The 26,451-nt window shown below is 37.1% G+C and overlaps 1 protein-coding gene across 3 annotated transcripts in view; it reads left to right on the forward strand.

Annotated features, from left to right (window-relative positions):
- LOC131435924 (nephrin-like) overlaps positions 1-26,451 on the forward strand; it is a 437,633-nt gene that overhangs the window by 345,998 nt on the left and 65,184 nt on the right. For all 3 annotated transcript variants that reach the window (XM_058604222.1, XM_058604220.1, XM_058604221.1), the window contains exons 6-7: positions 16,926-17,099; positions 26,145-26,435. In XM_058604222.1, coding sequence (XP_058460205.1) covers positions 16,926-17,099; positions 26,145-26,435 — 465 coding nt within the window. The remainder of the gene's footprint in view (positions 1-16,925; positions 17,100-26,144; positions 26,436-26,451) is intronic.

A 26,451-nucleotide genomic window follows, 5' to 3' on the forward strand; every position in this document is an offset into this window, starting at 1 on the left:
TGTTTTAGCTGAAACTCACATCGATACAGACGCAAAATTTATGTTTACATGTTAGTAGATGTAATAATGTATCATCATCGAAGAAATTACGGCATTCTTGAATTTAGGTCAAGCGTAAATTTCATTTTTTCTAAGAGTGTAGGATTGGCAACCTTGATTAAAATTAAGTTCAAGACTGAAGTCTTAACACACAAAATAATTCGTCAAACGTAATAGCGTCAGCTTAACGGTCTATGATGGACTGCTAGGTAGTATAACAATTCAACATAAATGTTATGCACTGACTAGTCTAAGATGAAACGTAAAAAAGTGAAAAAAATAAAATTTGATCAGTATCTAACGAAAACAGATTTAAAAATGACAGGCGAATCCAACTATGTTATGAAAACCGCGTACAGGCTGCCGAATAGACGAGACTCGAACCCGTAGCTAGTTTCTATCCGGGGTTGTTTTTGTCTGTTTTGCTACCTATGGGGTACACACTTAAATAAAAAAGATTTAAGTCATATTAACATCATAGTTAATTTAGCTGAAATTTACATCGGTACAAATACTAATACTTCATCCGATCCTCCCGACTACAAAGCTGATGGAATAACGCTTTAGCTGATCGTTTAAGTGATCTAAGTGATCTATTCGATGTAAAGCAACACGACAATTCGAATAAAATCACAGAAAAAATTCTTCCATGATTAAAACATTCTGTTATAAATTGAGACTTAAATGCAATGACTTGGTATTACATTCCTTCTATGGAACTTGACCACTTGACTTGCTCGCCTAAAGTAACAAAACTAAGTTCTCGTTTAGTTTTTGTTCAAACATACCAACTAACGAATGAACGGCTCTGGAGACCGAGTTGTTTCAATAGAACTCTGCATCACTGAACGGATCTTTGAAATGAACTGTTTTGCCCAGCTCTACTTAGTACCATTGTTTAGTTAGTCTTCTGATATACCATCATGCCATCTAATAGATGTTACTATTTTAAATTGGTCAAAAAAGAACGAATGTACATCGGTTGAACTTTTCATTAAAACAACAACAATGTTGCGTTTTAAATTTAATTCATACGGAATGAAAATAAATTTGTTCAAGCTTCCTTTTCATTGCATCCAAGTTTGCGGTACCTTCGTTTGACTCCTAACATCAAGTTTCACACAGTCTGATTCGCCTAAAGTTTTCTATTACCCTCGCCACAGAACACCAGTTTGTCCTAAACTTTGGCACACTGATCACTGCAAATGTTAGTGTTTTCTATGCACCCATCGATTTAAGATCAACAGCCTTTTCCAGTCTGTTTTCTCGTTAGATACTAATAAAAAACATAGCTCAAGACGGCTCTACTGATCTACTTTGCTAATTTTAATACAAGCAGCCGACCCGGGTGCGATTCCTAACCCTTCACAAAGGATCAGAAAGTTATTCTGACCCGAGAGATGAATGACCATCACGGTTAAAACCTATAATCGGAACAAAAAACTTAACTCAAATTCAAATGTTCTTCGCATTCAAATATATATCGCATTACCTTTCTGTAAAAAAATCAGAATTGTCAGCGACTAACCGCGACTTTTTCAACTGTAGCCGCCGTTTGATGTAACCAAATCAAAGAATATACGACAAAAAAGGTGAACTTTGAATCGAAGGTGTATCAACATCAAAGCCAAAAAAAAAAGGACAGCATCCGCTTGACGAAGCCGTAGCTCAAAGGTTTGATTTGTTCGCCATTATTCAATCAATGTTCAAATTCCACACCAACTCGTTTGTAGTCCAGTTTTGCTTGCCTGCAAAAGTTACGATCGGATGTACGCTTGCTATGAAATCGATTAACTTTGTGTGCGTGTGGTAGACAATTAGGGCTATTGTACCAATATTCATCTCATTAGTAGAATCATAATATTCTTCTGCCGATTAGTCGACTTTCAATCAAAGAATGGTGATAAAATCGGATACAATATCTTTGCTTCGGATCTAAGAAGCAATATTGTTGAACAACTAGTTCAAAAACTGTTCAGTATTGCTGTTATAGCGACGCAAAAACTTTAAACGAACGCATCTATTTTCATCTTATCCTTATCTCAATCTATCGAACAGAGACAGCAGATCTCACTCTGACTAATGGTTTTCGTATATGATATGATTACTAGAGCTGAGCTGACTACCGGAGCCGTTGCCCTAGAAGTTAAACGACTGGAAAAAAGGATGCCCATAGTGGTGTGACGCGTACCTTTACTTTATATCTTATACCACTCTTATAGATTAATCGTTTCAATTGCGTTGTGGTGACTTGGCGTCGGAACGGACAACCCAGAAAAGGTCATAAACAGCGACCTAAAAGTCGACAGAATTAGCAGTGATGGACGCGACGAGAAGTTGAGAAGACGCCAAGGATGGTTGTTTCTTTATGTAGAACAACTCCTACCGAGCTATTTTGCTTCCGCTAAATGCAAAAGAAGAAGTACTGCCGCTAATGGTAATGGTGGCATCAAAATGATAATAAAATGATCGCTGTCAACTGGAGAGGAAATCTGAACGGTGACGGAGTTGATGGCGAAAAGTGAAAGTCTCGCAATTTCGGCTTGATTGCTTTGTGCTGACCGGATTCGGTACGACGAAGAACATTAAAAGGCAGGAAAATCACTCCAAATTGTCGCAACGGTGCCAACGCGGCAAATGAAGTCATAAACGAGTGAACCAAGTTTCGTGTCGTTCCGGAAGCTGCAAAGGATTGAACTTCAACACAGTATTGTTTCAGGGTGACAAAATGGTACTCATAACCATCGGCGTAAATATGTTTTTCGAAATTCCAGTTCACTGAACAACGATCATTGAAAGTATTTGACGCACAAGAACAAATATATTCGCCAAAGTTTTAACTTGGGTTCAAATGTTCGGAAAATTATGCAAATTAGTAGCGACCAAAAGGATTGACTTTACGGTGGTCTTCAGCAGTCCTTGTCAAGCCCAGCCAAACTGGAACCGGAAATTAATCGTAACACTGACAGGGTAACCTAAAAAGATGCGCAACCAAGCGTGAAGCCTGATGGATTGTAAAGTTTGATTAATTACGGTCATTACTGCGGCCAACCGAAAGTGCTTCGGTAAAGTAAAAAAAAATGCTTCTAATGGTAAATTAGAAGCCATCAAAATGATATATATGGTAAATAGTATAAAAATGGCGGTTTGATTGGGTCTTGATAAAAAGTTCTCTTATAGCTTAAAGAAAAGACGTCTTGTGCACCCAACCGTTGTATAGAAACAAGAAAACCCTAAATTATTTGTAGCGATTTTACTTAATAAAAGAAATGTCTTCGCGTAACTTATGATCAAATCGTGAGTTCCAGTTGTCAATTGACAACTGTGCATAAATTGTTGTTTGTTTATTCGAATATGATATAGTTACAATGGTAAACATTGTAATCCTTAGAAATTAATAGTTAGATGTTTTAATCGCAAATTTGAATTTTGCGAGCAAAATTTCAAGAACATTCATAAGAATCCACGTTATCTGGGTCGTAATTTCATCGAGTCTACTGTGCTGGGTAGGCACTAAACGTTCATTACTTCTCCGTCGCACAGTGGTCCTAATCGTATCAAAGCACGCGTTTTTTTTATTTTCGCATCAGGGGTATATTATGCAGCTTTTATGTATTTTGAAGAAGTTTTATTGGAAAAGTCCACTTCTTTTGATATAATCAATGATATCATTAATCCACCAGAAGTGAGAAACAAAAATTATTTTACTTACATTACGAGATAGAGAATTTATGTTTTATTTCAATATGGTACGTAGAATTTTCGAGATATAATTTTTTTTTCGCGTTTACAAATAAGAGCCTTTTTTCGACAGCCTATACTGTAAAATCTAATAAAGATACAAAAATTCGTCCAAGACATGAAATGTGCGTCTTTTCCTTAGTTTCCAAGATTTTTACACCACGATCTTAACTGTACCGTTGCTAACAATAAATTGTCAAAGTTAGGATTCGATCAGTGGCACGACATATGTTGACAAATTAGCCCGTATTCGAGCAAGTTGCGCTGCGGTACATTCCATGCGTGCGGGTCGTGATTGAAAAATTGACTGCTCCGAAAGTATTAATCGTTTCACTCTGAAACTTTGCCAAGATTAGGTTAAACCACTGAGACATCTTTTTTCATCTAAAACAGGAAAAAATTAGATCCGAAATTGATTTTTTTTTTTATTTGTTTATTTATTTTTAACTTTTTTCATTAAATAATGACAGAATGACTTCCTTGGGCAATCTAGTGTTAAAAAATTCGGACTTTTCCGAACAAAAATTCTTCTGAGGGCATAAAAGCTCCACAATCAATTCCTGAAAACATTTCATCTCACATTATTATTTAACTATAGATAGAGCTTTTACCTTCGCCATTTTTCATCTATCGGCTAAAAGCGGACCTCGCGCCGTATGGAAAGTTGTGCACAATGACGCCTGGCTGATGGTATAGCAACATAACGGACAATCCCGTGCTATGCACTTCACAGCGACGCAGGCTTCCACGAGAGCGTCGAACCAGAGTGGTGAAGCATTTAGAATTTATGTTTTCAGACAAAAAAAAAGTTTGAACAAAAACAAGTGCCTCTCGCATTGTAACTATGTACAATGTATACACGCTGGGGCTGCTGGTCCTCGTTGTTTCTTCGGAGAGAGATCGTACAAAAACAGCGTAGTGAACCACATTTTCAACCCGTAATTTAATGAAGTTAATGGAAATTGGAGGCACAGGCAAAATGGTAGTAAAATGAAAAGTATCGAGAGAGCTCTTCGAATTGGCAAAATCATCATCAAAATTGTATCCAACCACAATGTATTTAATGTTGTTCCTACACACAAATAAGTGCTCTAAAAGGTTTTTTATCGCCACGATTTATCCTGGTACGTGAGCAAACATGTATTTTGTCTGGTTGAGTTAATTGGAGTCCACACTTTTTCATATGATAGTTCAGGATTTAGGTGTATCAAGTAGAGGTTTTCCATCACTAATTCTTTCAGTGGATATGCTTATGAACAATTTTGGAAAAATGATTAGAAAAAGCTCATTTCATTATCACTCGTGAAAAAATCTGTTCAAGAGATTTTATTAATACAAACTCAATGACCGCAAAAATCACTTCCGTTCACAAATGATTTTTTGTATCAGTGAAACTTAATGCCGAATTATCACCCACATAAATATCGCTAAAGAGATAATCGAAAGGGAGAAGAGCCATCGATGATATTTCGATGCTGAATTTCTTCTACGCTGCAGTTCGATACCGAAGTGATTCGTGCGCAAGATATAATTATTATATAATTGCATCAATAATAAAATCTCTACTGAAAACATTCGCAACTAAACCGCAACATGGACATGACCATGACTGTCATGGTTGTCATGGCTGTCGTGACTGTCATGGCTGTCGCTGTCGTACTGTCTGTCGTTCTGATCATCAAGCCCTAACATATCGAGAAATAGTTGTCCCTTGTTTTGAATAAGGGAATCCAATTCAACAGTTTAATTACGTTTTTTTGCTGTCTCATTCGTAAATAATCACTTCCGAACTAAACTATACCAACGCTACTCGTTTCCCTACGATAGGACGGAACAGAAATATCGTCTAAAAGAAATTCAAACAAATTTATATCCTCAATCTTCTTTGATCTAACGAAAATCTGTCAAATTTGACCATGAATAATATCTATAATACTATAAATTTCGAACTCCAGAACTTCTTTGGAAGTCTAATATATTACAAAGATGAGCATTATCAAGTAAAAGTCATTGTTAATCATCATAATCGATTCTCGGAGCGTCTGTAGTTTCAGCTCAAACCCGGAAACGAATGAGTTTGAGAACGATTCTAAAGCTACTGTTCCTCTTCTGTCATTGAATGAGCATGGATCTGGTTTTTCGTCATTTTTGACTGTTTCGAGTTAAAGAAAAAGACGTATCTGCACAAATTGTTGCACACTGATTGCAGTTGATGATGTGAAATCGTAACAGAAAAATTGTTATTGGCATTGATTATAGATGTCTTTTTGTTAGCTTTCTCGTAATGCTTATCATAACAAAAGGGTATTGACAGAATTGGCAGGTAGTTGTCACAGGTAGTGTCAGTAGAATCTTAGTACTAGCCATGCAATGATTCTGTACGCTAAGAATCGGCTGCGAAGTCTGTTGAAACAGAAAGGCCAAATTCCACAAAGGGGATGTAATGCCAAGACTTTGCTTTGCTTTGCTTGTCACAGGTAAAAAACGAAGACCACGTACCGTACACCTTCAAACACATACGCATCACGCTCGCACCATTCCGAATGCCTCAAACTCGTCTCATTGTTCACTACACTATATTGTTCTTTTTTCTGTCATCCCTACCTAAGTTGTTTAATGACTGCATCGAATGCGATGCGAAAGTAAACTGTGTAGTTTATTAATTATTTGTAAACTCCAATCCGATTCTAAGCTTGTTCGCATAAATTAAGACTCCTTAAAAAGACTCTGTAAAACGCCAACATATTTACGATAGCAATGAAAACCATATTTGTTAAAAAACTGTCATTATTCATAATTACCTGACCAATATTATCAAAACATTTAAGCATAGATTTACAATACTTTTCTGAATTCCATAGTGTTGTAACACTAATTACTTAGCGATAATCTTATGAAGTGTTCAAATAGAGGATCTACTCCGAGTTGTTTTTCAACAATAGTACCCATCTTCAAACGACCCAGTCAAATCATTCATCAGCTTATTTTGTATCCGAAAACCTGACCTTACTGAACTCATACATTTGCTTTCAACAACACAATCGAAGATAGTTTCAACAGATCGTTTCATGATTGCATCTCCAGTTTTTTAGCAGTTGACACGTCCTGGTCTGGTTAGTAGCAAATCTTATGCTACACCCTTCCACTAAAGGACCGAAACCAAACACGCACAATGCTGTTCGGAAGCCAGCAGAAGAAAAATGACAAGATAAAAGGGATATTTTTCTTTCCGAATGGCCTCATCCTTCTTTGTTTGAAAGCAGCTATTCCCTTATACATTAATACGCATACTATGAGTAGACTCAAAACGCCATCCGCAAGAATCTCTGACAAACTTTGTTAAGCCTGTAAATATGTATGCGTGTGATATGCTGCTTTCCCTTCGATTATTGGAGGCCATTCGTTGTCAATTGAGCTCCGATACGGGGATCGAAAATTTATGTCATGTGCCATTTTGTCATGCTTCGATGATTGGTGAAGGTCCGAAATGCCTTCGAAAAGTACGATCCTGATAGATGAAGGACGACAAATTGCTTCGAATCCAAATCTGATTGTTTGGTGTCCTTTGGAAATGAGTCCTCTATATACCAATTGCTTTCCCATCGAAGAGATAAACCTTGTACTGTACGATTAACAATGAAGCATTGCTATTTATATTCCGAAGACGTACTAATTAAGGTAAGACTATAAGATAAATGGATCTACCCATCGCAGACAATTTGTGTGATGGTATGAATATGGAACAATAGCAGAAAAATATGAAATAATATATATTAAGAACATATCTAAAATTTCCTTCTTCCGAGAAAGGATACACAAAAGTTCTCTAAAATCATCATCATCCCACGTTACTTTTATTGTCGAATCACAACAGTTGTGTCTCTTCCAACCAGACTAAACTGATAAAGAAAAAACGATTTCAACTCGTACCAGCAGGTTTGTCAGCAGTTACCAAATTCTGTCACAATTCCTGGGTTTTCAATGCCACCCAATCTTGTTGAGGGTAGTTGAAGTTACATGCTGTGCCGTAAGGGTGAAGATGAAATCTATACAGAGGAAATGGGGGAAGCGCACCTGTCGGTTTGCCACCGGTTGATGTGTGGAAGGAAATTGACTCATATTGGATGGCTGTCGTTTGCTGTGATAAAATATGTAAAATGGATTCACCGGGTGCTGATGGCTTGACAATGTATTCCATCTGCCATCCGTTACGATTGGCACAGAGCCGTACGAGATTCAATTGATTGGAACTAACTAACAGCGTGGATCATTCCGACCAAGAACTGGATGATTGATTCCCAAAACAAATTGTCCTATCTTCAATTGATTTGAGCTATGAAAGGACAAGGAAAAGTGAATTGCATTTCCAAACATTTGATAACCTGAATTGAAACAGTTTCGTCTCGTTTGCCTAAAAATCATCACATTTCAATAAGATTAATTCGCCATCAAATGAATAAACTAATTCAACATAGCATATTTAAATAGTTGGTAATCCTTGATAGCCCGCAGCACAGCATGAATAGAGCAAGATCAAAGATCTGATTGTAACTGCTAGCATCAAACTACAAAGATATGTCAACCTCGTTGATTCAGTTAAATTGTGAAGTAATCTATTTAGCGCTTCATCAACACCAAACCTACAAGCCGCTGGCGAAAGGTCACATTCCATGCTCAATACAGCTCCAATAATGGAATAGTTATTTACCAACCATTCCTTTTTGAAATAAACATCGGAACACTTCATCCAGAGACGTACCTCAAAGAGATGGTTGATGTTAGGACAAGGTTAGTGGGTGATATCTTAAAACTATTGATACGAGTCTTGAAATTATAAATCTGGCGGTCTTTAAGCATTAACTTTACGTATACTCAGCGGTTTATGCTGTCCGGTACCCATGCGGTACCAAACCCCTGAATAACTACTATCTGTTGACCGCCAGAACGTCGTCACTTCGTTTTGATTCTTTCGACACGTCAGTAAATACAAAGGACTGCTGTGTGATAAGTGTATATGTAAATAGCATTAACTTTACGTCTGATCAGCGGTTTTTGTTGAACCGTTAGGTGGCGTTAGCTGTTCAACATAAAATGCTGACGCACTGATTAGCTGAAAGCGAAACGTAAAAAATGAAAATAGTTATGTGAACTTAGCACAAATCCGGTACCCGTGCGGTACCAAACTCCTAAATAACAAATATGTGATGTTACTAAATGTTTACTAAAAGTTAATATCTTAAATACTAATTCACTTCCACAATTTTAATAAGTATGATTAATCCGTAAACCAAAAAATACCAATCATACACTGTTTCATTCACTCTTTGTGTAAAACTAAATATATTCGGAAGTTAAACAAATTTTGCAAAGCTATTCAGTCTGAGCCGGATAGATTATACGGCGATTTGCATTTGCGTTCGGTTGCTAAAAACAATTTATTCCATTAATATGATAACTTAGAAATCTTGTTATCGTACCAAAAAGTAAACAAGTAAGCAACATTCGAAATCTGACAAACTTAAAAACAATAGTGGAATAAAACTCAGAAAAAAAAACTAAATAAAAAATAACTATAATAATTTTAAAAGGTTTGGTAAAAATTTTATTTGAAATTAGAACAGGTTTTTGAAATAAAAATTGGACATTTGTTAATTAAATAAGTTGTTCCTAAAAAGTTTGCAAACAAAATATGGTTGAAATAAAGCCACGATCAATTGAACATGAACTAACTGCACATTATCATATACTTGAAATTTTAACGAATATTTTGAAAAGTTAAATCTGCAATCCCTATAGTCATCTCTGCAAACGAAAAACAGACCGAGGAAAATTATTATTATAAAAAATAAGAAAAATGGAAAAAATATCTCCAAGAAGAATAACTCGACCTACAACCTTACCATGGAGCTGCTCAACCAACTAATTTATTCTGCAAAGTTCTAAGTATTGTCATTTTGCATATTATAAGACGTACATAAACGGAGTGTCGTAGTTCACGAAAAATAAAAATTAAAGAACGTGTTAAATTTTGTAATTTGAATATTACATGGCGTGAAAATCAATGAAATCGATAGCGAGCGTGACTTGAACCAAATTATCATTAGATCATAACTACATCCGTTGATTGACTGAGTCTACTTAACAGATAATTTATACATAAGAATTAAATCATTCGCACTTGCTCGTCGAGTGTAGATTACAGTCGAAGTCTTTGAAATTTATTATAAATGTCACATAACATCATTGCGAATGAAAGTTTTCGTTATTTGACAAGCCGCGGCATTAAATTTTATTTATTCGTGTGTGGAATGAGGTGCAAAATTCTTTTAAAAAAATCTGTAATGCACATGTGTGAACACATTGAGATGCCAAAAACAAGATCTGTGATATGAGGTTAGCCAGCATTGCACACACCAAGCCCGATCATATGATAATAACAAAATTATAACAACTGGAGTAATTTATTTCAGAAATATTTTGTAACAAATTTTGAAATATTTCTGGCTGGTAAACTGTTAAAATAACAAAAAACCTAACAATAAAGACCCTAGCGGGAACACAATCGTAACAGATTTTGAAACGTTTGTATCACAATTATTATTGAATTTGATATAACTATAGATGTACGCAAGCAGGAATTTCTAACAATAGTTGTAATAAATTAGATAGTAAATTTAAAGCAGAAAAACTGTATCACAGCCAACTTTTAGCATTGTTTCAATCCAAAACTGTTGAATTTAATTAAATGAATAATTTATTTAGTGATCTGGTTTCTTCTTTTAGTTTTTTGAAATTCTGATCATTATAGTTCGATATAAAGCAACGGAAGAACTCATTTTTCGATTAATTAACGTTGTCATGAGTCTTGCAAATGAAAATAAAACATCATAACTGATTTTGGTATTATATTGTTATCATAAGTTATCATTTTCAACTGTTTTTATTTGTTAAATATCTGAAAATAACACAAATTGTTATACATATCAACTGTTGATATAGTTCTGTTATGATTTAGTTATGTGCATCTGATCGAGAGTATCACGCTTGTGTTCAGCGCTATTTAATCGGGTTGCTTTCTGGTATATGTTTACTCACGTACCAAAGTAGCTTAGTTGGTAGTGCACCTCCGCTGTAAGGAGACGGTTACCGATACGAGTTCCTCCCATGGGCAAATAAATAAAATGTTTCATGGGCAAATAAATAAATGTTTATAAATTTGCATTTTTTTACTGTTTTATCCATCTATCCTTACTCTGAGCCTGTCGGCAGTTTTTGGAAAATAGAAAACAGAGAGCAAGACACAAAATAAAACGCCAATTTTCGTGCAATCATGCTGGTTGATATTCGAGCTATCAAAACCTTGGGTAACCTTTATGGAACAGTTCAACATATACTGTTATGCGAGTCGTAGACGACACGTAAAGAATTACTGAACTGATTTTATGCCCTAAGCACAAAAATTCCTGAATAATGTAGAATGTTTTATATTCAAAATTGCAAAATTTGTGATTCTGGTTTTTTGACCTAGCGGTTTCCGTTGAAAAACAGTAAAACGCAAAACTAAAATCATATCCATGGCACCAAAAACGTTTTATGATGAAAACTTTAAATCGTAACTAAACGTTCTTTTATGTGAGCGACATAGTTGTTATTTCGTTATCTCACAATGAGTTTTTTTTTTGTGGTGACTACATATATCTCCTGAATGAATGATTTAAATCCATACTGCAAGTAGTGTTTTTTTCGCGCAGTTTAATTCAATGCAAATTAAAATGTTCTCCGCGTCAAAATTGCGGCTGAAGTGAATTGATTGCATTTTTATGTTCAGGTAAGTGCAATCCTCGCCATGGATTTATCAAAAACATACTGAAATTACTTTCTGATGAATTCCATCTCCGGAATTACAATACAGTGTTGCATTTCTATATTATCAGTGAGTATCATATTAACTAACTATCCGGGACGTTTTTTTTCCTCATCGGCGATGACTAAGCTGCCGGCGTGTGTATGTATTGGAATCCGGGATAAAATCCATTTGGTTGCCGCCAATATTCTTCGCCGAATTTCGCACCGTCGGTGCTTGAAAATACTCGACGAAGAATATCGGTGGCAACCAAATGGATTTTATCCCTGATCCGGGATTGCTATACATACACACGCCGGCAGCTCAGTCATCGCCGATGAGGGAAAAAGCGTCCCGGCTAGTCCCGAACAGGCCAAAAAGGCGGCAATTTTACGGAGTTCAAGCAGCGCATTTTTGTCTCGCAAATGAAAATATTAAAACATGATATACTTCAAATAGATAAACAGTGAAAAAACCTGTTTTAATCCACCATTTTTTCCATATGTTTAGTGGTGTTATGATGGTTTTCTCATTTCACTCACATCTCACATATAATAATGTAGTGTTGTTCAATAAAATTTTCTTTGCTTCTTGAAAGCAAACAAAAAAGTTTATTTGTGCATCAATTTCTACCATAGTTTGATGTCTTCACGATAGTTACTCAGTTTAGTATGAAGATTCTTTTTAAGTAACCTGCCATGTTCCAAAACTCACTGTGAAGACACAAAATATGTCAACTTTTTAATTTGGAACAATATGCTTTTTTTGTTGTTGCTGTTAGTTTTGGAACATGGTTTGCAACTTCAAAAATTCTTCATACCAAGTAGAGTAACTATCGTGAAGACATCAAACAACTCAGATCAACCGTTATAGCATAATAAAGGAAGTCAAAACATATTACCACTAGCAGCAGTGGTGCTAGATATACCGGTCTGCTACATGAGATAGTGACTATTGTTTACAATTCGATCTCAGCATTTTTCCAAAATGAGTAAAAAACCTGTACCACGTAAGCTTCGCGCTTCGAAGCAGTTTTTTTGTGCTCGCACAAAAACAGTTTGAAACAGTTTGTTAGTAAGTGCGTGAATCGTTTTAAAGAGGTGAAAAATGTCGACGACTTTTCAAATCGCGGTTATGTCGGTGAATTGTCGGAAAAAGACGAAAAAGTGATTTGTTACCAGTTGATTTCATTCTCGCATTGCTTGATTGCATTTGATTTATTCTCGCATTGCATGAAGGACACTACTGCCCTCTGTTGTAAAAAATCACACCATTCCCCTTTACCGATCGCGAGCAATCGTGGCCACGCTCTTATGTTACCGACTGTATTAAGGAATGAAATATTGTTCGGACCGTATGTCGGGTTTCCTTGAATAACTTTATCTTCATATATCGGATTGTTTTGCGGTCTTCAAAGGTTTTCTTCTCCGTTAAATTTCCTACGAAAATAATGTATGCACTGATTTTTATAGTCTATAGAGTGATTTCCAGCCGATTTTTTTTTGTAAAAAGGCAGTTTCCCTATACTTAGTCCTATACAAACTTCAAACCTCGGGCGTGAAAATATAATTTCACCGATCGAGCTAAAAATGTCCTTAGTTCTGATGGGAAAAAAACCCAAAAGGAACATCTTTTTATACAACTTTGTCCCTCCTTATTGTATAATCTACAAAATGAAACAGTTCGAATATTTCTGGTGCTCCTGAAATCGGAAACCAGGATAGTCATATTCGCTTTGTTCGACCTTCTATTGAAATTGACTATCGGTATGAATAATTTTAAGACCTGCTTAGAACATTCCATTCCATTTGTTTCCATTTTGGAATGCATAACCACCATTTTCGATGTTTCTGGATTCAGGATAGCCGAAACTGGTAATTCCGGAACTAGAAGTCAGATTTAAATGAATTTCAGGAACTTTGTATGGGACTCGATACCTTCCATTTGAATTTAAGTTGGTTAAAATCGATTCAGCCAACTCTGAGAAAATTGAGTGCATAAATATTTTACATACATACTACCCACACATACAGGCATTTTGCGTACTAGACAAACTGAGTCGATTGCCATATCACATTCCGGGCCTCGGTTCAAAATTCAGATTTCACGGTGATTGCATCACCATTCTATGTGAGAGAGACAAAAATGTTATCTTCCAACAACAATAATACTTTTCACTTTAACTTTAGGGAAGTTTCAAACTAGTAAAATAAGTTGTTACAAATAGGTAGGTGAAAACATAAACAGTATCCCTTGACCACAATAAACGATTCCATTGCACAGAGCTCCACCGAACTTTTGATGAGTGGTACACAAGTGGTATCGATGCAGAAAAAGTGTAGCACTGATGTAGTGCAATTGGTAATAACGAACGGTTTCAGTGCAGCTTTCGATGCACCGATGTAGTGCAATTTAAAAACGAAAACGACATAAAACTTAGACAGATAGAAAATCTAAAAAGTGTTTGTTTATCAAAAAACTGTGTGTCTGTGTTTATCAAAAAGTGTTTGTTTATCAAAAAACTTACGACCTGGAGCCAGCAAACAAACTTATTGTTCACAGTCTTTACTCGTGATACCATGACATTAATAGTCTTATTGTCAATAATCTACTCCATCTAAAAACTACCAAACCTTAAGATCTACCAGAATAACAAAGCACATTAGCGAACTTAATCTTTACGCTCCGCTCTCGTGATTCACTGAAATCCATCGAGGACCGAAAATTTTCTTGAAGAAGACCAGAAGAGACAAGTAAGCAATATCAGTTCGCTTTCACATCTCATCACTTGAGCGCATCGTTAATTTTGTAAATGCTGAAAAATGGCTTAAGCTCGAGCAAAAAAAACTTATTTCCGAAATATTATACATAAATTGCCTAAAAGATAAGCGAAATATGTCCAAAGGTTATTGAAAAATAAAATCCGATTCTACTGAAAATTAGGTTTCCTTCATCGAAAAAGTCAACGAATCTCACCGAATACCCTTCATATGCAATATTTCAATCCAGCCTCCCTAATTCAAATGCTTGATCACATAACTGCGAACATCTGGACGCACAAGGGCACATAAACAGAAACAGCACGGGCATCGTCTCGTGCCCCATTATTACTGAAGGTGTAGACTGTTGCATATTATGTTCAAACAAATTCCTCACTCGAAGTAAGGGTAAGACGTTGCATACAACCGTTGGTAATATCATTAAGTTGACCCGATGTCCGCAATCAAAATTCAATTAGTGCATTCGTGTTACGATATGTGCTGCATCCTTTCCCGGATGGATGGGTATAGCAAGCCTCCGCTTGGCTCCAAAACAAGGGCTCGAACATAGTATGAATGTGCTTGTTAACGGAAATCTATTTGGCTGTGCCTTCTGGCTGTGGTTCGATCAACCACTCGAATCGAATGGATGAAGCAGAAGTGATTCTGACCGCGCATTCAGTCTATATAACGAGAGCTGGTATCCTTGCTAATTAAAAATAAATGAATAGCGATGCTTGATTTTCATTGTTTGACCGCATTCAAAACATTCTGCATGCACTGTAGACTAGATGATAGTAGTATCTTTATGGGAAGATTGGACTTTTGTGTATCAGTGTATTGCTCGATAGGGTTAAGTTGATAATAAAATCCATGATAACATGTTATGACATGTTGTGTAAAGCAAGCTTCAATTCAAATAGCCTAAGCCCTCCACACGTATTTTTGTTTCCCTTAGTACATCTTGTCACTCTGCTCGTATGTGTCAGGTATATGAAATATGCACAGAGTCTCACGTTCAAAATAGAATTATTTCCCTATAGCAGACATCAATAAAAGCACGATTACGTTCCGAAGGTGCATTATTAATTTATGCCCGATAGAATATGCGATCTGGTTTGCTTTATTAGACTGAATATGAAAATCCTCGAAACAACACTTCTTCATATTGAATTATACTCATTGCAGCAATGTCCCACGCAACACATGATTCAGTATACATTGCATAGTGTGCATAGTATGTATAGCTTGGATAATTAAATTGAATTACGATACTGTATTTAATTATTGCATGTAACCTGGCAACCCGACATGTAATTCAGATAAGATATGGGTCGTTTCAAACGAAATCATGGCACCTTTTTTAATCAAACGCGATTTTGGTACCGATTTCAAAAACCCCTCAAAATAGTTGCAATCAGTGTCCCTGTTATGATCGCAACCCATAATCTCCTGGTATTTGTCATGAAAGGTACCAAAATTCCTTAAATCGTCTCGAACTGAATTTTAACTCCTGGTGCGCACAGTTTATTCAGTGGAAGTGACTTCGTGTAATGCTAAATTTTCATTTTCTCATATTTTCAGTCGGTGGCAACATGCCGAATGGACAATTTCTCCTACGAAACCAGGTCAAAATTTTACTTCACTGTCGTCATACGGTTAACCATCCCAGTACAAAAACGAAGACACTGGTGCAAAAAATAATTAACCTCGTCTGGTCAAGTCATCACAACTCTCCGATTAATTCAGAAAGATCCTCGGGATGCTAAATGCGGCAGCTGAAAAAAAATCTCATTTTTCACTTCATTTTGTGCAAATATTTACCCATGCAGAATAAGATCCGTTTCTCCCATCAGTCCGCAACCCATTTTACCGAATACACTCTCTGTCGTGTTTCAACCCAGTATCTAGCAATTCACCACTACCCTTCGGTTTCTTCAGCTCGCTTCAACGTCGATGACAATTCATGTTGGCTAAACTTTGTCATCAAATAAAGCAACTTGTGTGCCATTGAATCGAACGGGAACGATGTCGTATCACGTTTTTATTGCAGACACTGTCACCCCGTTGCCTCCTTCCTGCTCGAAATGCCTACGGTAAGAATAACACTTAGTCGAACGAGAGAACAAAGTAGGGAAATTATTCTTTTCCACACTTGGGGATGTGCAATAATGGCGAGGTTCTTAGCTATCCGCTCATAATTATTAACATTATCAATGTTTTTTGAGTACCTCTACCAGAGCAGAGCGAGAAGCAAAACAAACAGACAACTTCTACATTATATTAAATTATTTTGTCATAATGAAACTGAGACAGTCCTCCCTCAGTAGACGGCTATTTCTTCCCACCCGTAACACCTTTCAGAGGGAGGGTGTCATAGGGTGCAACTGCTCCTCAATCTTGTGGTAGAAGAAAGCCACACTTTGGACACTTCCTTTGCCAACGTCTAACACCTGATCTATCCGCTGGGAGTTGAGCTAATATCATTTCACTCACGATTCTATCGTTTCATTTTGCTTTTTTTATATTACTCCTTTTTGCAGACTCCATCGAAAACAAGGTGATCGAAACCGAAGGCAAGCGGTACACAGTGACGTCTCAGCTGCGAATAAAACCCGGCTCGGACGATGACTACATGGAGTACACCTGCCAAGCCAAGCACAAGGCTCTCAACCCGGACAAACCAATGCAGGCGACGGTGCAGCTCTCCGTACTATGTAAGTAGATCTCGTTGCTTTTGTTTCTTGTCAGGTGTTTTTTGTTTTCACCCACTTGCACCTTCAACCATATCTAGTTCCATTGAATAGCGAAACACGGATTAAGATTGTAATCCTAACATGAAACCGGGTGATTCGGAAACGGGAAAATGAGGATAATTGGGTGTTATTGGTTCCGTTCTCCACGCTAATAGTTCTGAATCACGGAGTTTCTCAGAGGCTTTTACACGGTAATTAAAATTAGAGGATGTAATTGTAACCAGGCTACACACTGCATTGCGATGCTACGACAACAAAGAAGAATGAATGAGAAAATGTTTCCTCACAATTATCTTGTTTTCTGGTGGAATTTAATTGTCCTTTAAAACTATATTTATTGTACTGCATAAGTTCAAACCATGTCGAAAAAACGGGTTTTCGAATGCGCATTATATCTCAAAATGTTACATCCGATGCTGAAAATGTTTTCCGACATCTGTAGTCATACGCATGGCGACTAATCTGAGGTAAAAACTCAAACCACTTTCTATAATTACATTTTTATTATGTTTTACAGACCTTTTCCTAATGACTATGAAATGATTAAATGATACTAATCTAGTCTCTCTTTAGGTATCTACATGTTGATACAGATTGTCATTCACGCGATAACGCTATCTTCCATTTAATCGTCAAATATTGGGCACTTGATTCTTTTCTCGATGTCAAGTACACGAATATCTGCTTCATGCAACTCCCATGACTTATCGCCTTAGGCGCAAGTATTATAAAGCGCCACTGACAACTGAAACGATTCCTTCTTTTTTTAAGCATTCAAAATTTGTCTAAACAAAAGTTACATCACTATCATCATCTTTTCGTTCTATCTTTCTGCTGTGCAAATCTGCTGCCAAATATGACTAAAAAATCCGTATAAAATGTCCTAAGGAGTGTATCGAAAAGTAGTTAGCAACATTGATTATTGAATAAAAAAGCAAAAAAAAAAAAATTTTGACATCAGTTTTCAATATTGTAGAAAAATTACATTTTTATGCATTTCACTGATTATATTGAAAAAAAATGTAGTTTCTGTGAAACGCTCGCACTTTGGATTTGACATTCTTCATTAAATTCTGCACAGTTACTTTTGTGACTTTCCTGGTGGCAGCTGTTCAGTTTTTTTGAACTCCTGCATGTTTTGGGATACTGTACCTTCCTTCCGAAAGTGCCGCTTGACAATTGCCCAATACCTTTCAATTGGCCGAAGATCCGGGCAGTTCGGTGGGTTGATGTCCTTTTCCACGATTTGTACATTGTTTTTTGACAACCAATGTAGAACGGAGTTCGCGTAGTGGGCTTAAGCCAAATCCGGCCAGAAGAGAGGAGGAGCCTTATGCTATCTGTACAGTGGCAGCATTCTCTTCTTCAAACATTCTTCCTCGTACACCTTGGCGTTAATTGTGCCCTTCGTGAAGAAAATCGACGACCGCAAACCACAGGTACAAATTGCTTGCCAGACCAACACCTTCTGCCCAAACATTTCCATCGCCACCGTGGTGTCAGGGTCGTCCAGGTGCTGGTACACCGATTTCGTATAATATTGCAGTCCGGGAAGAGCTCGAGAGTCTTCCTTGGCGTAGGTTTCGTCGTCGATCAGGATGCATCCTTCTTTATTCTGTAGAATCCGGTTATACAGTTTTCGCGCTCTTGTTTTGGCCTGAACTTGCTGTAACAGGGACTTTTTCGGCACCTTCTGTTTCTTGTAGGTTTTCCGGGAGTTCCGAACTTTGATCTGTTGAATCATCCCGATGGTGGTGTTGAACTGCTTGGCCAAATCCCGCGTCGATGCCGATGGGTTTTTCCTGATATACTCAACCACTTTCAAGTCCCAGCCGGGCAGGCTGGGACTCGTTTACCGGATCGGGGCAAATCCTTCATGTAAAGGGTCTTACCGAACTTCTCGATAATATTTTTGACACTGGTGTGGTGCACTTTCACCCGTTTTACGATTTCGTTGTACATGACACCACTTTCTGAGCACCAAGTGTGCAGAATTTTCTTTGCGTTTCCGGATCAATTCGACTCATCATTGAAACGATAAACCATACCGAAACCAATCCATTGCGCAGCTGTTATTGACATGTAAACAAACATGTCACCGTGAAACACGCTGCAAAAAATTAAGCCATTTCAGAGTAATAACTGTTTGAATGTTGCTAACTACTTATCGATTCTATCCCTTATAGTATGTTGCAATTTGCTAACTTTTAGCAGTGCTAATGTTTTTATCCATGGTTTAAACATGCAAAGAAGCAATACCATATCTTTCATACATTATTTTTTTCTTAACTGTCACGCTATGAACATTATGCCCCACTTTTAGCCCACTTCATTTGAAAATATTATTATGCAGAATTATTACGATTGTTAATACTAATTGTAGCATTCATAGGGCCGAAAATGTTCATTCCTATTCTCAGGTAGTTGATTACGCCAATAAGTTCTGATGCAAATAATATTTCTTTTTCTTCGTTTTTTATCTTCTGTTTTGACATTTCAAAGGGCATAATGTATCATTGTTTTGGGTAGAGTGCTTAAAACATATTATCCCTAATGTCGGCAACAATTCAAAACATTTGATCCGAAATGTTAGCAGTTTCGTTAGCTTTACATTGTATTTGACAAGTCGTTTGCTCGTTTGGAACAAAGTTTTCATTTTAAAAGAATAGCTTTCGTCACTCTGGTTTTAGGCACTCTAGTTTTCATGTTTCTGTGCTGTTATAGCCAAACTTGATATTCTCTTGATATTTCATTAAAGAAATCAAGAAATAGTACAATATCTCCTTAGCATCCAAATTAGTTATTATATCGTTATATTGATTAGATATTCCAATTTCATTGTTACAATATGATTTTTGATATTTAAACTCTTATTCCAAACTAAACAATGATAAATTTTACCATTGAGATGTTTGATTTTAATAGTAAAATTTGTTATTGGTTTGCAAAACACTTATACCCGGGGCAAATGAAAAAAAAAAGCTGAGAATGTAATGTTTCTACCTGTCACCATTTAGTTTGGTTTAATAAAGTTCATATTGATTCCAATTTCCCTTTGAGAATCAGGAAAAACTCTCCTTCTGCCCTATGATCAACAAAAATTGTATCCATGCCGTTGACACAAGGTATGCAGAGCACTGGACACTCCGTACTTGTATGTCCGTTTAATGGCGCGATTCCGTTACTTAGCACACTAAATCTTCGTTTTGTACCATCATTTAGTCTCAAAAATATTTCAGATGAGTCGAATTTCTCCCCGAACGAATACAATTAGGTTAAAGGGGATAAATAAACGATAAAAAGACCAAAACTGGAATCCTTGCGGGAAAACTATCACGGTGATTATATTTCGCGAAATCGACATTGATGTTTGCCGAACTGGATTTTACCAGTAAACGCAATCAGTCAAACAAAGTTTCTATAATGCTTCAGATCTGCCGAACCTATTCGAGTTAGTGCTTTACTTGATATAGCTCTTGCGACCTTGATTTCATCCCACCAAAACAGACTTAACATTTCAATTTGTAATAACCAACTGTTCTAACTCTCTGATGTCATTTTCGCTTGATGCCAAGCCTAACCTAGTTTCTAATTTAACTGCTGTCAAACTATTTGTTTGAAGCCAATTTCGTACCTAGGTTCAACGTCAGTGAACTGAACATTGAGCCAGCTTAGAACCTAGTTTTTATATCGGGTTTGCTCACACTCCCGTTGCTAGGTACGAACCAAACATAGTTTTGTGAAAAGTGTTATGTCGTTTTCGCTTGATGCCAAATCTAACCCAGTTTCCACCCTAACTGCTGTCAAACCGTTTGCTTGAAGCTAGTTTCAAACCTAGTTTCAATGTTGTTGAACTGAAACTCCAGTCAGTTTCGAACCCAGTTTTTATGATAGGTTTGCTCAAATCCCCGTTGCTAAGTGCGAACCTAACTAAGTGTTGCTAAGTGCGAAACTACCCTGAGTCAGTTTTAGTTTTCTCAAGCGAAAACGACATTAGTTTGATGAAACTGTGCTGGGTCAGTTTTCTCAAGTAAAAACGACATGAGTTTTTGCTATAATTCTAAAATTCTATTGAACAAAGGAGTGACTTTTCTTCAGATTTAGTCTTTGACTCGTCAGTGCATATTAGGGATGTCCGATACCGAGTCGATACTTTGAGGTATCGATATTTTTTTTCAAGAATCGGGTATTTTTGATATCGATATCGCATCAGAACGATACTGTTAGTATCGATACTATTGGTCTCGATACTTACAGTATCGCAACAGATTGAAGTCAATTCCAATTACGACGGAACATTTTTGTTGTTTGAATTATAGAGGTCTTAACCTTAAGGTCATCTCTTCGGGCCATATAAACTTTCTAATGTGTGGGGTTGGGAATCGAACCTAGGGGGATGCTTGAAAGGCATCACTCTATACCCGTCCCAGAATGGAACATCTTTATTTCTTTGGCTTCGACGAAGCGCCAAGCTCGCGCAGGTATTGTTATGACGTGGACTAGCCGCCTTTGATAACCAACAACAAAACACGCACATAAAGGTCATACTCTCAGAGGATTCAATCATTTCAATTTTTCACATTCATTCTACTCTATTTCAGTGCGCCTAATAGGGATGGAATAATAGCAATAGGAATTGGCTTTTAGTGTAGTATTCGTGTATCGACATGAAAATTGAAAATTGTGAATTGTGAATTGTGAAATGTGAAATCAACTCAAAGTGACATGCGGAAATTCTTTGACGTGGACCAAAAGTCGCGAAAGGCGAAGTTCAATCTATGTGGCAAGGAATATGCGTATACTGGTGGTAAAACAAATTTATGCACAGCAAAAAAATAATTGTAACAATCTCGATATGATTATCAATTGATGTGAAAAAAATTTAGACGTACTGAACATCAAGAGCAAAATGTTTCTGTTTTCAAGAAATATTGCAGATAAATCACACGTTATTACATCGAAACAACGTATTGATTAGATTGCATCAGCTTGACTTAATACTGTATATGATTCTGATAACAAATTTTGCATTTTTTATGTAATATTACAACCTTTGAAGCGATACCAAGATTGTTGTGCTATTATATCGTAATCGTTGCACATCAGCAGTGAGTAGTGATGTGCAGCAATTTTGATGTAATATCACGAATGTGTTGGTGTCGTTCTAAAGGTTGTAATATTACTCGAAAAGATGCATAATTTCCTATTAGAATCGTCTAAGTATTCAATCAAACTGATGTTATCTATTCAATACGTTGCTTCATTGTAATAACGTGGGATTTATCTGAAATATTTCTTGAAAACAGAAAATTAATATTATTAATAATCGATTAATAATCACATTGAGATTGTTACATTTTTTGCGGTGTGGAAACACCTTTCTGTATATCATAAAATAACGTCATAGTCGACAATTTTATTTTATTATGAAATGATTGCTGCGCAAGTATCAATTGATACTTACAGGTATCGATACTTTATTGCCTTTTGATACCTTGTATCGATACCCAAAATTTCGGTATCCCGATACCCTAGGTATCGATACTTTGCCTTCCGAGTACCATCCCTAATGCATATTAGGCCCACTCAAGGGGACGGGTACAGCGTGATGGATAAGTTGATGCCTTTCACTAAACGTACCTGGGTTCGATTCCCAATCCCGCAAATATGGTCAGAAAATTTTTCTGGCCCGACGAGGCGAAGATTAAAACCTCTATACTCGAAACAAAAAAAAAAGTTCCACTCAAACCGCCAAGTACAAGTGTGAGTAAATCCAAACGCCTAAATACAGTTTGTTACATGAAAGTGTGGTCACTGTTGAACAATAAGAAGTGCAGGGTCTGGACGACCCCTCGTCGCTTTGTTGACATTGTGTCTTGGCTGTCAGCGGATGTAGGTGTTACTTTTGAATGTTATCCAGAAAAGGGGATTTCAACCCGACGAAATGTCGTAGTTTTCAAATATCTTTCTATAAGTGCAGGAATGTTGTAAGCCGCACAGCCAAAACATACCTAGAGACCGGAAGTACCACAAATGGTGGAGGGGCGCCGAGCTTCTGTGGTGACACCTGCCATCATGAAGATCGTCAAGAGGGGTCTTTATATGAATCCTGGTCTTGGTCGAAAAAAAAATAAATCAACATCAGTCCTAGCTTTGCCAGATACTAAATTACAAATTTCAAATTCATATTTTTAGTATAGTGAACTATGCTGTATAGGCCCAAGGCACCCGGTTGTGCATTCTAAGATCTTTATTTATGAACATTTTTTGCAACATTCGAATTGTAGTGAAATCAGATTCTGTGATACCCAATTCCATTAATCTCTGAAAAACTTAAAAAAAATTACATTCTGTCAATTTGATGATACAAAATCTTGGAGTCAAAAATTTACATTGCAGTCGAAAAGATTAGGTTATTTTTTTTTCTTTTGAAGTAATCAAAGTAAACAAAGTGATCAAGTAATCAAATCAAAAATCAATTGTTTGATGAAATTTGGATGGGGGTCACAGAAATGACTCACTTCACTTATAATACACAATTCAAATAAATTCTTTCAATACTTTTCGAAAAAAACGCGATTGACCCAGGACTACCAACTCTCCCCTGCCTTGTTTTATTTGAACCATTTGAATATGCACTATGATACGCTGTAAAATATGTCCAATATTAATCTCATGCTTGATTCGTACAGTAAATTTACACTGGCAGTACTGCCTGATCGGAATATCTGATTGTTGTACCTTAACCTATATTTAATTATTAATCAGTTCTTCTTGAAATGAAATGAATTAACTGAAACGAAATACAACGAAAACATAATTGTAGTATGATTTTATAAATTTGGTGGTTATTTCCAATACATCATATTCTGAGGTATTTTACAATTGCTGTTTGTGATACAACAATCATTGCTTCGTTTATAACCCCCCCATATCTTAATTTTTTTTTCATTTGTTCATACTTACCAAAATGTAATCAAAATTACATGACACTCAAGCAGAACAGCCAGAGCAGCTTTACGAACAAGACTTGGGTAAAATTGTTTTTATGATCATAAATTACACTTTCTTCGAGTCTTTCACTACAATACATTAACTAAACTTTCACTGAACATAACAAACGTTAAAATTTAGATAAATATTTCGATTGCTCGTTTATCAGTGTATCGAAGTTATTGGTCTAAACTAGTGATTTTATGAATTTTGTTACTAATCACATATCAAATAAAAGCTCTACTCCACAATCTAAACCTGTCCATCTATCCAACGCCAACACTTCGAACAGAGTGCATACACGATTCCCTAGCCGAAAATTCAACGCATTGTTACAATCAGTGACAGTAATTGCCAGCCACTAGGGTGGATATGGTTGGAGATATTTTCACTTTCTTTTCTACTTCGAAGGTTTTTCTGCTTTCTGAACCAGCCGCTAGGAAGAAGCTGATGAAGATCCTGTACAAATAGGAAATACGATTGAGTAGCATTTAACAGATTCCAATATAAGAGTGTCAAGTTCTGCCAGACGGGTGTTTTCTAATGGACGTTCGACCGGTCGAAGGGTGGTTGATGAGGATGGGGATGAAGACAGTACGTGACCGAAGCCGAGTTGAAAAGGAACTGCAACCACAAGCAAGTCAAACAACCACTACTATTAGCGATAGACAAGCGCGATTTAATGGGTATTTGAGGGTTGCAAAGCATCACTGTAAATGAAATAAATTTGTACGTGAAAGTTCTGCGAGGGCGAACCCGTGGTCGTGTCATTCCTATGGGAGCACTAGCGCTAGACAGAGGCTTCGACGATGGCCGATGTTTGATGTGGCGACCGTAAAACTCTGAGAAAGCAAGGGGAAGTTCGGTTCGTCGCCCTCGGTTTGCTAGTGATGGTAAATGTTGCATGAACAAAAATCCTTACCCAGACACTAAACAGGCTATTTGGAGCAAACGTGATTTGCATGGAGCTCCACTCACTCCGGATGTCCGGAGTAGAATAATCCAATTTATGGCTTTCTGCAGATAATCTGGAGACCTTCGGGTTAAATGTTTCTTTTTCAATTGGATGGCCGGATCGTGATGTGGATGCCCGAGTGAGATAATAAAGTGTTGACAGGGTGATTTAATATTTCGATCATGGGTTGTGTATAGTTGCGTAATAACTGTCCTCGCATAATTCCCAATTTCTTTAAAATGCAAAACAACTTTTCTTTCTAATACCCACCTACCCCATCGTGGTATGACAGATGGAGACGCTTGGTAGGTGCTACTTTTGTTGTTTTCAATTTCATCTCGGCTATACGTTTAGCATTTGGTATAAACTTTTAAAAACGACGCTAACTTCAAGCAGTTGACTTATTTTAGCCACATAAAATCAGTCTGTAAGGCGAATGATCCAATTTGTTTAGCTAAAAGTGTCTTTACAGTTCAACAATAGACGGCAAACATGGCAATAAAATTGGATCCTTCTCGTCATGCCGCCAATGCTTTGGTGCGGGTGTGATAACCCAATATCGCCTAGATGGAAGCTTGCCAAGAGGTTTAAGCCTTCCACCATACAAGCTTCTACAACAAGCATGATTCTCATGGAGCCATGTGACAATATACTTATCATCAACAAAGTCTCGTAAAACTCTTAACTGTAAGCAGCAACCGAGTAGCAGTAGCAGAAGGCGAGCAAAAAGCATGACATGGCGTGTTTTTGTACTGAAAGTTGAGCGCATAAATTCTACAACAATGTGATAAGAAATTAATTTCAAAATCACACTTCTTCCCATACTGTAACTCTCTGAAAGCGATTGGATGCCGAAGTGCGATGGCAGTCTTTATTTTATTAACTACTTGGGTCGCAAAAGAATGTCAACAACCCACCCATCCCACCAGTGGCTTTGGAATTTCGCTACAAAAGAGCATGAATTTGGCACCTCTGCAGAATTTCACCCATAAAAGCAGGCATCCAGTGTTCGCTTTTGACAAATTTTAATTAAAATTGATTTATCGATTCCATTGCAGATCCACCGGGGGCACCGTACATCGAAGGCTACACCCAGGGCGAAACGTTACGACGTGGCCAGAGCGTGGAGTTGATCTGTCGCAGCCGGGGTGGAAATCCTCCAGCGCAGTTGATCTGGTATAAGAATGGCGTCCAGGTTCGGATGGCGTACCGAACGTCGGAGCGGTTGTCGGAAAACATCTATTCGTTCACGGCCGAAGCCGGAGACAATAAGGCCCGTCTGAGGTGCGAAGCGAATAACATCATGGCTACCGCACCACTGAAGACGGAGATGACGCTGGCAGTGCTGTGTAAGTTTGACTTTTA

Source organism: Malaya genurostris, chromosome 3 (genome assembly GCF_030247185.1).
Source record: "Malaya genurostris strain Urasoe2022 chromosome 3, Malgen_1.1, whole genome shotgun sequence".
In the NCBI taxonomy this organism is placed as follows: Eukaryota; Metazoa; Arthropoda; class Insecta; order Diptera; family Culicidae; genus Malaya; species Malaya genurostris.